This window comes from Vicugna pacos, chromosome 13 (assembly GCF_048564905.1).
Source record: "Vicugna pacos chromosome 13, VicPac4, whole genome shotgun sequence".
In the NCBI taxonomy this organism is placed as follows: domain Eukaryota; kingdom Metazoa; phylum Chordata; class Mammalia; order Artiodactyla; family Camelidae; genus Vicugna; species Vicugna pacos.
The window spans coordinates 34,241,849-34,256,246 of record NC_132999.1 but is presented as its reverse complement, the minus strand read 5'-3'; the positions used below and the strand labels follow the sequence as shown (position 1 = coordinate 34,256,246).

The 14,398-nt window shown below is 36.0% G+C and overlaps 1 protein-coding gene, 1 long non-coding RNA gene and 1 pseudogene across 6 annotated transcripts in view; 1 reads left to right on the top strand and 2 right to left on the bottom strand.

Annotated features, from left to right (window-relative positions):
- MAST2 (microtubule associated serine/threonine kinase 2) overlaps window positions 1-14,398 on the top strand; it is a 178,234-nt gene that overhangs the window by 65,013 nt on the left and 98,823 nt on the right. For all 5 annotated transcript variants that reach the window (XM_072974530.1, XM_072974529.1, XM_072974528.1 and 2 more), the window contains one exon: window positions 11,209-11,240. In XM_072974530.1, coding sequence (XP_072830631.1) covers window positions 11,209-11,240 — 32 coding nt within the window. The remainder of the gene's footprint in view (window positions 1-11,208; window positions 11,241-14,398) is intronic.
- On the bottom strand, window positions 5,587-6,005 carry LOC140700925 (large ribosomal subunit protein uL15 pseudogene; annotated as a pseudogene).
- LOC140700662 (uncharacterized) lies at window positions 10,106-14,263 on the bottom strand. The gene is made up of 2 exons (XR_012079139.1): window positions 14,172-14,263; window positions 10,106-10,359 (listed from the first exon to the last, which is right to left on the bottom strand). It is a non-coding gene; the product is annotated as an uncharacterized lncRNA (long non-coding RNA).

The following is a 14,398-nucleotide window of genomic DNA, read 5'->3' as shown; positions in this document are numbered from 1 at the left end:
TTAGGTATCTCTATTTATTGTTGTATATAGTCGGTACTTACTAAGAGTATGTTTACTAGTTTTCTTGTTCAGTAATTCTTTTTGGGGTCTTAGATTTCCTCCTGGGATCGTTTTTCTTCTTCCTAAAGTACGTCATTTAGACATTTGTTTAATATAGGTATGTTGGTAATAAATGCTTATATTTATTTAAATGCCTTTGTTTTAAATGATTTTGACCGTGAAAGATAGTTTGTATAGGTACACAATTTTATGTTGATAGTCATTTTCTCTTACACTTTGTACATGTTATTCAGCTATCTTTTGGTTTCCATCATTACTACTGAGAAATATACTGATATTCAAATTGTTATTCCATTGAAGGTTATGGATTTTATTTTGTGGCTCTTAAGATTTTTTTTTGCTTTGATGTTTTTCAATATTACTATCATTTACCTTGTCTGGATTTTTAAAAAATTAATCCTACTTGGGGTATGTTATGCTTCCTATATATATGTACTCATTTTTGTTACCAATTTTGGAAACTTCTTAGCCATTATCTCTTCAAATATTGTAACATCAGCATTTACCATTTGCCCTCTAGGATTTGGATTAGATATACATTGAACACAAGTGCTAGACACTGAAGAATATATTCTCTCTATTCCATGTAAAGAAAATGCCAGAGCAGCAAAACTGATCTATAAGGTTTAGAAATCAAGATGATAATTTTCCTGGGGAGTGTAGGTAGTGACTGGAAGAGGGGGTGTGAGGATGCTTCTGGATTGATAGTAATAATTCATTTTTTAAAAATCTGATTGTTGGTTATACTAGTGTGTTCAGTTTGTGAAAATTTGAGTTATATACTTGTGTGCATTTTTCTGCATTTATAGTGTATTTCAGTAAGTAGTTAAAAGTATTTGTTGTCTTCTTTCATCCAATGGGACACTGAAGTACAGGATGGTATTGTCATCAGGAATGGATTGAGTGGGCCCTAGTTTTGTTCTCCACTCCTACTCCCACGCCAAACAGTGTTATTTACTTTAGTCACACTGTATGGGTTTAATTACAAGCTCTATAAAGAGATATCTAGTCTTTCAGTGGTGGAGAATGCCCCATTTCTGCATGCACACACACAACCCTGCCCCCACGCCTTGCTTTTACATGTTAATTGAAAAGTTATTTCCAAAACCCAACTATGTCCACTTTCAGTGGAGTGGAAAGTTATGTTTCTTGGATCCTGTTAATTTCCTTTTCTGGGAAGAGTGCTGCTACTCAGTGGAAGAGGAGTGAATGAATACATAAATAAAGTAAGAATTCAAATAGAAAATGTGCGAGAGGCTCAGGGTGGGATCTGCCTCAGGCAGAGATAGCTTTGACCCAGTCATCTCCAGGCTGTTGATATAAAAGACAAACACCAGCCTTGTGACTCTTGGCTTGTATATTTACTTGTGGGGGTAGTAGTTATTGCTACTTTGGACACTTGGCCTTTGTTTTTTCTTTGGAAATATTTTATGGGTTTAGTCATTGTGAATAATGAGTAATGCACGTAGACAGTGATTCCTCATATGAACAGCACCATTTTATTTTGTATGTATGTCTTTAAAAGTTTGTTTTATGGACAGGTGAAAGGGAGTGAACGGTTATTTCTCTAGAATTTAGTATATACAGCTTTCTTTGCAACTTCAGAATGTAGTTTGAGAAAAAAAGGAAATACCATTTTCAGCAGACAATGTCAAAGTATGTCAATTTGAGGGATCCACAATGGTAATAATGCAATTTTAGAGACTCTAAACAATATATCCTTGAGTTTTAGGAGCACAGTTAGTATTTGGAGAATAGCAATTCATACATTAGCCATTGAGCCTTGCTGCAAGTGGGTCAGATTAGAAAAATGCAACTCCTTATTATTAATGATAATCCAAACCCTGAACTTTCCTTTTGTGGGGATGGGAGAGGTTTTTTTTTTTTTAAGACTTGACTTTATATTTTTTTAAGAGCAGTTTTAGGTTTACAACAAAAACGAGAGAAAGGTACAGATATTTGCCAATATACTCCTTGCCCCGACACATGCATGGCCTCCCCTGTTATCAGTATCACTTACCAGAATGGTACAGTTTTTTTTTTTTTACTAAGAAAGAGCCTACTTTGGCACATCATCATTACCCAAAGGCCTTAGTTTACTTTATTTTGCTTTTTTATTTTTAAAACATTTTTTGGTTTTTTTTGATGGGGGGCAGGTAATTAGGTTTATTTATTTTAAATAGAGGTACTGGGGATTGAACGCAGGACCTCGTGCATGCTAGGCACGCACTCTATCACTGAGCTATACCCTCACCTTTACTTTAGGATTCATACACATTCTGTGGGTTGGAATAAATATATAATGATACATATTTATTATTGTAATATCATATAGAGTATTTTCACTGCCCTAAAATTCCTCTGTGGTCTAGCTGTCCATCTCCCCCTGCCCCCACCCCTGGCAATCACTTATCTTTTTACTGGGTCCATGTTTTACCTCTTCTGGTATGTTACATAGTTGGAATCATACAGAATGTAGCCTTTCCGGATTGGCTTCTTTCACTTAGTAATACACATTTAACTTTCCTCCATACCTCTTCATGGCTCGATAGCTCAGTTCTTTTTAGTATTGAATAATACTCCATTGTCTGGAGGTACCACAGTTTATTTATCCATTTACCTGCTGAAGGATATCTTAATTGTTTTGAAGTTTTGGCAATTATGTATAAAGCTGCTGTAAACCTCTGTGTGCAGGTTTTTGTGTGGGTGTAAGTTTTCAACTCTTTCAGGTAAATACCAAGGAGCACAAATACATAGAATAAGAGTATGTTTGGTTTTGTAAGACGCTGCCAAACTATCTTCCAAAGTGGCTGAACCATTGTGCATTCCCACCAGCAATGTATGAGAGTTCCTGTTGCTCCATGTCCTCACCAGCATTTCATGTTGCCAGTGTTCCAGATTTTGGCCATTCCTATAGATGTGTAGCGCTATCCTATTATTATTTTGATTTACATTTCCTTGATACATATGATATGGAGCATCTTTTTATATGAAAACCTTAAGCTTTTAAATGTATTTTCTTATTCTAGCCTTGGGACAACTTGCATGAAATAGGTGAAGTAAGTATTTTTATCTCAGGTGTGCAAATAAGAAAAGTAAGATTAAGAAAAGTTTAATAACTGGGATTTATGAGCAGAGTAAGTAGTAGAACTGTGTTTAATTTTTTTTTCTTTTTTGACTCTGAGCCTTGAGTTCTTTATACCATGTAGGATCATCATGCTGTTTTTACTGTTCTTCAGACTCTTATGAGAACAACACATGTCATCCGTGTCACAATTTACAGAACAAAATACTTTCATATACATTGTTTTATTTGACCTTTATAAGTACTACATACAAGCCTTAGAAGTAGGTGAAATCCTCGGCCACACAAGTTATATGTTATTGAGACATAATATGAGCCTGGTTTTCTAAACTTCAAATTTTGTGCTCTTTTCCCATGTTTCTTAATATTATTGTATAATGTAAATACTCTGTCATGGGGCCCTGTTCTCAGGGTGAGGACATATGAATTTAATGGAGCAAGAGGAGTGAAACACATTAGAGTTTCATAGGAGCACCATAGCTATATATATACTGATTTCCCCTTTGGCTCCTGACCTCGAGATATACTCACACTCAAGTGTGAATAAGTGGAGTTAAAACACCATAATGCCCAGAGCAGTAGTAATGGTACATTTGCTACACAGGAAAGGGAGTTTTTTATGCATCCCAGCAGATTGCTTGCTGCCAGAGCTGAGTAGATGCTTGTATTTGGGGAATAATGGTCCTTCTAAGGCCATTTAGTAAATGGTATAAAAGTGGATTTCCTTAGTAATTTCCCCCCCTCTCCTGAAAGCATTTTTTTTCTTGATGATCGTGAAATAGCAACCAACCTGAAGAATGTCAGTAAATAACATAAGTGATAGAAGAGTATATACTTTCTCCAGTAAAGCCTCTTTTTCTAACCTAATTGCAGTTGACAATTTTCATCACCATAACTCCAAATGAGCAATACCCTATTATGAGCCTTATAATGATGATAGTGATAATAGTTAAGTATTATTTACTTATGTTATTGATTCATTGATTTATTCGTCATTCATTTGGTATCTATTAGGTCAAGTATTGTGCTGGTTGCTAGTAATGTCAGAGATCAGGAAGACTGATCTCTGCTCCTCTAGCTGACAGTCAGCCCCAGAAAACAGAAAATTAAGCAACTAATTACAGTAAATTGTTGGAATTATATAGAGGAAGGCTGGGGAAACTATGTGTAGGGAGCTCTTCCCAGAGGAAATGAGTTTTAAGCTAAGGTCCAAGAATGTATAAAGAGAACAAAGGAAAACTATTCCAGGCAGAGAGGACAATACCCATGAAGCCCTCTGAAAGATCAAAACTCCAACAAGACTGGAGAATTGTGCAAATGATGCTAGAGAGGTAGGCAATAGCAGCTCGGTAGTGCTCTGTAGGCTACAGAAAGGATTTCAGACTTTATTCATTGAGGACTTCTAAGAAGAGAAATCACCCAATTAGTTTTGTACTTTAAAAAGGTATTTTTGACTGCAGCACTTGTTAAACTCATATATTATCATTTAGAAAATAGATACTTATTACTTGATATTTACATTCATGTAACTTTAGGAATCAAGGGGAACAAAGCTAAATTAGAGTGACATCAGTTAGGAGAATGTTATGGGGTGATGCTGACTTGGACTAGGGGACATGGCAGTGGAGATAAAGTGAAATTGACAGATTGAAGATAGATATTTTGAGGTAGCATCAGCAAGACTTGATGAATAGTTGGGTGAGAGAACTTGAAGAATCAAGAATGACTCTGGGTTTGGAGGTACCATCACCAAAATGGAAAACAGAGAAGGAACAAGATTGAATAGAAAGATAAGTTGAGTTTTCAGACATATTGAGGTCAAGGTGATTGTATATAAGACTGTATACAACTATATAGTTGAAGAGAGATCTGGGATGAAGATACAAATATGGGTGTCATCTGTAAGATGTGTGTAGAGAGGAGAGTTTCCAGGCAGAGCTTTAAGGACAGTCAACTTGTAAGCATCTAAGGTGATGAAGAAAGAGCCTGCAAAGGTGTTTAAGTGGTGATAAAACATAAAACAGGAGAATGTTGTTTCGTGGATAGAACAGTCTTTCAAGACAGAAGAATGAATGATATGGTCAAGATGCTGCTGAGCAGTCAATACCCAAAAAGAAGTGGTGGATTGAAAATGCAGTGGGGCTTCTTTACGTGGAGACCACTGGTAACCTGGCAAGAATGGCTTAAGTCAGGTAGTAAGGTCTGAGGATATCTGCAGTGTGTTGAAGAAAATAGGAGGTGAGACATTGGAGGCAGTGAATGTGGACAGCTCATTAAAGAAGTGTGGCTGTGAAAGGAAAATAGAATTGGCAGTAGTTGAAGAGGGGTGTTTAGTAACTAAAGGAAAATTTTTTCTCTTTCCTTCCCTCCCTCGCTTTTTCTCCCCCTCTCTCCCTCCCTCCCATCCACTGGATAACATAGTGAATCTCCCACCAAAGGATTCAAGCTACCAGGACACAGGCCCCATCCACACCCTTAATCTTTTCCTCAGCTCTTCTGCTGAAGAATTTGGCCTTCAGGGAGATTTCCCTTCCCCAGAACTTTGTAGTAGCCCGATTGCACCATGTCAGTGACAGAAGCCACTCTAGTCTTGCTCTTGGCAGCGTTTACTTGTGTCTGCTCACTGACAGGGGCCACAATTTATCAAGATTGACAGTTGAGCAGAATCTCTGGCTCCTCTTTAAGTGATAATGCCTCATACCAACTTTCCCAGAGTATCCTGGGTGATATATGTTGATGTTGATCCTGTGGTGATGCATGCCACCAGCATTACCCCAGCATCCTGGTGCTTCCGGTGTTTGCCTATGTGGCCGTGGCTCACATGACCAAGTTCCCAGGTCTTCCTTAGTCTAAATGGCATGTCAGCGGCCAAGACAAAAGAGCGGAAATTTTTTTCTTATCTCAAGGTGGGATAGACTTGAATGTGCTCAGAATGCTAAGCAGAAATCGTGAAGAATGTGGAGAGTCAAGAGATGACTAGTAGATCAGAGGGCTGAATGGGACAAGCTTCATCTGATGTTGTGTTGTCAGATATTACCATCCTAGTTCCTAAGGGAAAATGACGAGCCAGAGAATTTATAGTTACTTGCCTAAGTGTGTGCTCTTCTTACCTCAGCCAGATTTCCTGATTGTGCAGCTTTCTTCCTGAGCTTGCTATGAATATTCCCTGGAAAAGGGAAGACTGGGAAATCATTGTTCCTTGAACTACCTTTATCTGATTGGAGACCACTTCTTGTTCCACTTTGCCTTAAGTCTGTCTTTATGGTACCAGAAAGCTTGGCACAGAATATACTGATCTGGAGCCCTGGGCACCCATCCTGCAAATGCAGGCTTTTGCACAGGTGCAAGGAGTCAGTAAGGAATACAGAAGGGATGATTTCCATGGATGCATTTCCTTGTGTAAAAGGGGTTCAAAGAGGGGCACACATGGATTTTACAGTCTTTGTTTATTATTGTTGCCTTCAAATATAGTCCATCTCATATGATCTATATAAACTATTCAAGAAGCCAGAACTGTATCATGTAGGTTCAAAGAATGATATTCCCAGTTTTACATAGATTGTTTCAGAAAATAGAAAAAGAGAACACACTCTCCTGGCACATTTTATGAGGAGAGTATAACCGTAATGCCAAAACTGACAAGGACAGTTTGGGAAGAAAAAGTAAATAGCCCAATTTATTTATTAACATAGAGGCAAACATTCTAAATAAAAGTGCTCAGACCCTAGATGATTTTATTTGTGATATAACACCAATCTTACATAAACTCTTTCAGAAAATATAGGAAGCGGGAACATGTTTTGGCCAGTTTTAGGAGACTGGCATAATTGTGATACCAAAATCTGACAGAGACATTATAATAAAAGAAAATTGGAGACCATTATCCCTTATCAACATAAGTACAAAAATCATTAATAAAATATTAGTGAAGATAATCTAATAGTGTATTTGAGAAGGTTGGGTTTAACCCAGAAATGCAAGATTAGTCTAATATTGGAAAAATCAATCACTGTAATTCACCACATTAACAGAATAGAGGAGAAAACCCATATGATTATTTTAGTATATATGCAGAGAAAGTACTTGGCAAAATCAATACCCACTAATGATAAAAACTCTAAACAAATTAGGAATAGAAAGGAACTTTATCAATTTGATAAAAGTTGTTTATGAAAAGGCTACAGCTAACATCATTTTTAGTAGTAAAGTGTTGAACTCTTTCCCCCCATGATCAAATGAAAAACAAGGCGAGGATGTCTACCACAGACATTCCTAGCAAGTGGAAAGAAATAAAACTCTTTGTTTCTAGAGAACGTGTTTGTTTATACAAAAAATCCTAAGGAATCTGCAAAACAGTCATTACAACTAATAATGAATTTAAGTTGTAGGATATATAGTCAATATGCAAAAATCGATTGCATTCCTATACTAGAAGCAGGCAATTGGGAAGTGAAATAAAGATTTCATTTACAATAGCTTCAAAAATATCTTAGATGTAAGCTTACCAATAGAAGGACAAGAAATTTTTGCTGAAGACTATAAAACATTCCTGAGAGTGATTAAAACAGGTCTAAAATTTATATGCAAATGTAAAGAATCTAGAGTATCCAAAGCAATCTTGAAAAAGAACAAAGTTGAAGGGCCACATGATCTGACTTCAATACTTGATATAAAGCTACATAATCAAGAAAATGTGGTGCTGGCATTGGGTGGAAAAAGAGAACAATAGAGTACAGTAGAGAGGCATAAGTAGACCATTCTATTTATGGTTTGATTTTCAACAGAGATGCCAAAGCAATCTGTTGGGGAAAAGATAGTGTTTTCAATATATGGTGCTGGAATCAGTGAATGTCCTTGTGGGAAAAAAATGAGCCTTAACCCCATCTCACATATTACTGCAGAGTTAATTCAAAATGAATCATAGACCTAAACATAAAGGCTAAAACCGTAAAGCATCTAGAAATAAAATATAGGAAAGTATTTTTGTGTTCTTATCATGGGCATATTTTTCTTAGGTAGGATACTGAAATCATTAACTGTAAAAAAAAATTGACAAATTGACCTTGATCAAAATAAAAAACTTGCTTGTCAAAAGATACCACTTTATAACTTCAGTAGCAAGGCACAGACTGGGAGAGAAATACCCAGGAAAGTATCTAACAAAGGACTTGTATCTAGAATATATGAAGAACTCTTACAACTCAATGATAAAAAGATAAATAGTCCAGTTATAAAAGAGGCAAAGTATTTTAAGATACTTCATAAAGAGGTACTGATGGCTAAAGAGCACATGACAAGATACTGAACATCATTAGTCATCAGAGAAATGCAGATAAAACCACAATAAGATGATCACACTCACTAGAATGGCTAAAATTTAAAATACTGATCTCATATTTTGGTATGAATGTAGAGCAGTTCTTTTATTAGTGAGTGTAACCTAAATTAGCTAGAATGTGGAGCAGTTAAAACTCTCATACATTGTTAATGGAACTGTAATATGGTATAATCACTTTGGAAAAAGATCTGGTAGTTTCTTATAAAACTAAATATACACCTATCCTATAACCCAACAGTTACACTCTTAGGTATTTACCCAAGACAAATGAGATATGGACCCGTTAAAAGACTTGTACAGGAATGTTAATAACTCAAAAGTGGAAATAACCCAAATGTCTATTAGTAAGAGAGAGGATAAATAAACTGTGGTATATTAATATGATTGGCTATATTGCTACTATAATATGAAACAACATGGATAAATTTCTAAAACACTATGCTAAGTGAAAGAAGCCTTATACGAAAGGATTCATAATGGATAATCCCATTCATATGAACTTTGGAAGCAGGCAAAACTAATCTATGGTGAAAAAATGGGAATAGTATTTACTTGGGGTAAGGAAATAGTGTTTTTTGGGGGGTGAATTTACCAAGAAAGAACTTGATGAAACTTTCTCTATTGATGGACATGTTCTATGTTTTGATAGGGATCTGGGTTACCTTAGTGTATGCATTTATCATACTTATCAATTGGTACGCCTAAGATTTCTGCAGCTCAGTGTTTGCAAATTTACCTTTAAAAAAAAACCAATGTGAAAAATTGTAAACAAATACTGAATTCTGGCTAATGATATACATGGTGAAATATATACTGATGTCTACAGTCTACTTTGAGATGCATTAAAAAATGGGTGGGTAGATGGCTATATATGTGATAAAGAAAATACCACAAAATGTTAACAGTGATATAGTCTGGGCTGTGTGTGTGTATATGGATGTTCACTGTATAGGTCTTTAAACTTTTCTGTACTTTCTATGTTTGAAATGTTTCATTCTGTATTCCAGGGTTTTGAGCAGGAGTGTTGTCATCTAACTGACCTTTAAAAGGATCACTTTGTTATGTTGAGAATAGAAAGACCATAAAGGGATAAGAGTGGAAGCAGGAATAGGGTTCCAGTTAGGAGAAGTTGAGAGGCTGGGGTGAGACCATGTGGCTTAGACTGCAATAGCAAAAAAGAAGAGATTTTTCTGTAACTCATTTAGCAGTAAAACTGACCTAACTTGAACTCTTCCTGGTGACAAAACTGAACTGGGACTCTTTAGAGTTTTTATCACATTTATTGTGGCTATCATACATTTTACTGGAGAAATTTTAATGTGTTTAATGTATTTTGTTGATGCATCAGTCTTTGTTGAAAGCGTTATGTAATATATGTGCTATTATATTAGTTACCACCTCCCCCAGTTCTGATTTCTAAAACATGACTAAATCCAAAGTTTTTGTTTAAAAGATTGTAAGCATATGTCTTTGGAGATAGTGAAAAATGGTTATATTCTGGCTGTATTTTAGATTCAAACCCATTAAGAATTCTTGTTGGATGGGACATGGGGTAAATAAAAAGCAGGAGTCCGGCATTTTGGTCTGAACAACCGAAAGAATAGAATTACCATCATCTGAGATGAAAGGCTGAAATTGTAGTCAATTTAGTGGCAAGAACAAGTTCAGTTTGGACACGTTAAATTTGAGATGTTGAGTAGGCAATTGATTATAAATGTCAGGAGTTTAGAAGGCAGTTCTGGGAAGGAGAACTCTCAGAAAGTGTTGGAGGGGGAGGGTAAATTGGTATGATCATTTTGGGAGCAATTTCTGATGCTTAATGACTTGTCAGTTGCAGGCCACATCTCAGTGTATACTTCCAGGAAACTTTTTATACCTGTGCATAGGGAGACAAGTACAATAGGAGCATTGTTTTGATGGAGAAGAGAAACAGAAAATAGTTTCCATTTACTGGAGAATGGATAAATAAATATTATAAAAATTTACAGACTGGACTATTCTATAGGTATATGAACTAAAGTGCACTATATCCATATGGGTGAATCTCCCAATTATAATGCAGATTGATCTCAGCAGATGACTATATATAATATTTTAAGTATATAATTTAAAAACATGTAAAACAGTACTAATAATTATTTATGAATATATATGTAATAAAAAATAAAGACACAGATGGAAAAAATAAACCAAAAGTTAAGAATAGTTATTAAGTGGGGACTAAGTGGAAGGTGGGACTTGATACATTTGGAAAGCAAATCACAGGAGCTCAACTGTTATTGTAAGAGTTATTCTCATGCCAGTGGTGTGAATAGTAATCTCTTTGTTATATTATTTTCTATATTTCTTTATTTGTCTAAAATATTTTCTAATTAAAAAAATTCACATTTCATTCCTGACTCTAATGATATGATTCCTTTATAATTCAGTAGCAGTTGGTGTCTGGCCCAGTGAGTGCCTGGAATGTACACTGATGAGTTGGTTCCATCTAGTGGGGAAACTATTACAAGTATTCTTCCCTTTTGGGAAAGAACGAGGAGGTGATAGTTAACTACTCATTATTTCACTAAAATTTAAGAGACAAAGGGAAAGGTTATTATTTAGAAATATTTAGTCTTTGCCATTATTAAGATAATGTAACTCTCCTAGGACATTTAGTGCAGACCTGTAGGACTTAGATGGGTCCTTATTTCTGTGTAACTTGTGTTTGTGCTTTGTTTTTCAGAAGGAGTTGAGCCTTCCAAGAAGAGGCAGCTTGTAAGTAGATGATGATTATGATTAGGAATCCCTCCTGGGGATGCTCTAAGTATCACTTGGAGGAATCCCATTTATAAGTGGTTTTGTGTGTGTGTGTGTGTGTGGACTCCTGTCTGGGCATTTGAAGCCAGTTGACCAGCCAACTTCTCTCGCTAGGTCAGCTCCTCCCCTCTTCCTTATTTTTCCCCACCTCAAATCCTCTCCTCTGTGTCAATTTTTGCCTAGCATTTGGGGAAAAGCTGCCACTTAAATACACAGTCTTATACTTGTGTTTTGGGGCTTACTGAGTTTTAGTGGACTCAAGCTTTTTGAGAGCATTAAAATTGAAATTCTTGGTATCTACATCTGTTCCATACATGGTACTAGGGAGAGGCCAACTTTTGTGACAAGTTGGGGCAAAGGCAGAAACTAGGTTTGGGTTTATACTTGGAGTAGGGCTACCTTTCACTTGTTTGTTCTATTCTGGCTTTAGGGCTAGGGGAGATTCCTGAATAACTTTGTCCCTAGATTTTAATTTCTTATATTTTCTTGGCCTGTTTTTTCTCTTAAGAATTCTTTTGGGGCAGTACTATAATTTTGGCTAATCAGAATCCTTTAGAATGCATATTATACAGATTAAAAACAAGCATTTAAATAATAATAAGCAGTTAAAATGCAGATTCGGAACTTGGATTAGAATCTCCATGTTTGCTGCTTCCAGCTCAGCTCGGGATCCTGTCTGAGGACATGTGATGTAAGACTTAAGAAACAAAGAGACAAAGTGAAGAGCAAAGATGGGACCAGGGGACTCAAGATCTCGTGGGTCTAGAGCCCCGAAAGCCTGGGTGACATCATATTTATTAGGAGTATACAGCTCAGAAAGAAATGTGATCAAAGAGGTGGGGCTTTAGATATTCCATGCGATAAGCACTAAATTCTGCTTGCTGGTTAACTGATTAATGTCAGGCCCATCCCTTCCAGGAACAATCACCCTCCTGAGGGTATGCAAAATTTCTGAGTCTATCCTATCATTGCCTCCAGACATCTCAAGATAGCAAATACTTCCCCTGAATTCAACAGCATGCTTTCATGCTGCAACAAAGTTCTGTTAATGTGTAATCTGGCTTTCCAAGACCATCCATTGTTTCACCCTAAGGAAATATCTGCCCTCCTTTGTGCCCTTATGGTCAATGTCTGGATTGCTCACCAAAAATTTCATCTACTGTGTAAAACATTAGAACAAAGCAAGCATGTGCATTTTAAGCAAGTAAGTGTGAATACAATATTTTAAGCTCATTGAAATTTAGGAGTGGCTTCTTTTCTAGCTGCTTGTTGTCCAGCAGCTTGTTTACCAGCACATGTTGGGGCCCAAGATTCTGTATTATTTTTATGCACCTGCATCCACACCCACCATGATTTTGCTAAGAAGCCAAATTTGGGGAACATTAGGAAATAGGGCTATGATAAAACAATGGCTTTAAAATGTTTCCTTACAGAAATTTATGAGATGTAATTACAGAGGAGGACACAATAGTATTTATATAAATTTATTAAGTATACTTTATGTATACATCATATGTGTTTAAAAATGTGTGAAACACGTGGTAATTGTTACTATCTTTCTAGGATTTTGTTTTGAAAAAATGCTCTAGTGATTAAGTTGTTCTCTGAAATTTTTGTAAAGTTTTTCTGACTGCTTTATGAAAACTCACTGTGATTTGATACAAAGAGACTGGAGTTATGAGTCAGAAAACTCCTAGGGTTCAGTTTTGGCTATGTCATTTAATTAGCTTTGTAACTTGAATGAATCACTTCATCTCTTTGAACATCAGTTGCCTTATCTATAAAATGAAGATCATGATACCTGTTTTTCTTTTTTCTTACAGTTATTGGAAAGATCACTTAATATATATCATAGTGCTACATTTTTTAATTTTAAGGTGTCTTAGTTTCAGAATTCTTGTAAATATATTAGGTAAAATTGGGATATATTTTATTATTTAAGAGCCATATTTCTATCTTTAAATTCAATTTTAGCAGTGGGTCTCAATTCTAGATTCTCAAGTGTCCTGAGCCTTTTGAAAACTGGGTAAAGGCACTACCAGGACCCTTAATAGAGTGATAACACTGAGTACATAACTGAAATGGACTGGCTTTTCAGCGTCATGTTCAGCAAATATTTGTACTTGGTCACTTTCCTGTTATTTCTGGCCTTATTTTCTTTTGCTTCCCTTTATTTGGAAGTTCTCTGAGATTTGCCTTTGCTTAAGATTAGGTGAAATGGGCTCACACAGGCACCTCTCATCTGCGTGGCCCGCTGTTGTCTACTGCAGTGTAACCTAATAAACCCTTTCTATTTTCAAAAAAGAAAGACTAGATGAAATGAATTAAGGTCTGAGTCAGGTAGCTTCTTCCAGGAATGTGTGCCTCTAATGAATGGAGTTTGCTGAGAAAGAGGGATATCCTGTAAAAATGACTTTTATTTGAAACTAGAGGAATTTGGGGATCAATTTAGTTTTAAGCTAGAGGAATTTCTTGGTTATTTTTGTGGTAGCTTAAGTTAGGCCTAGTCTAACTACCTTTAAATAATTAATGAGGATCAGAAATAAATACTTTTAAATAAAGTAACTCAGATTTAAACAATTGATCATTCAGTAAATACATACACATACCTACTGTGTTGGGCACTGGTCTAAGTTCTGAGGTTATAAGGTTCATTAAGATACATTCCTGTCTTTTAAGGAATTAGGATTAAGTAGGTTCCTCAGTACAAACAATACATTTTTTTATCTTTAATATTGGAGGAGTAGAAAGAGTTTTATTCTGGAAAGAAACCAGGAAGCATGGATACTAATCTAGGTTTTGTCACTAGCAAGTTATGTGTGGTTTCAACAGACACTTTCATTTCTGGGCCTGAATTGCCTCACTTGTAAAATGAGGGGACTGGCTTACCCGATCTCTATGCTTAATCATCTCCTCAGATAATTGAAGCTTCATGGTACCTCTTCTGCAGAGAGCTGGGCAAGTCTTTGTAGGGAGGGTACAGTAGGAGACAAGGTATGACTTAGTCACTGCAACAGAGAAGTCAGGAAGGTAAGAACCACAAAGCATAAGTTGCTTGAATAAGTTTAATTAATACTTAAAAGTTTGTAGTAGGTGGAGAAACTGATGTCAATAAA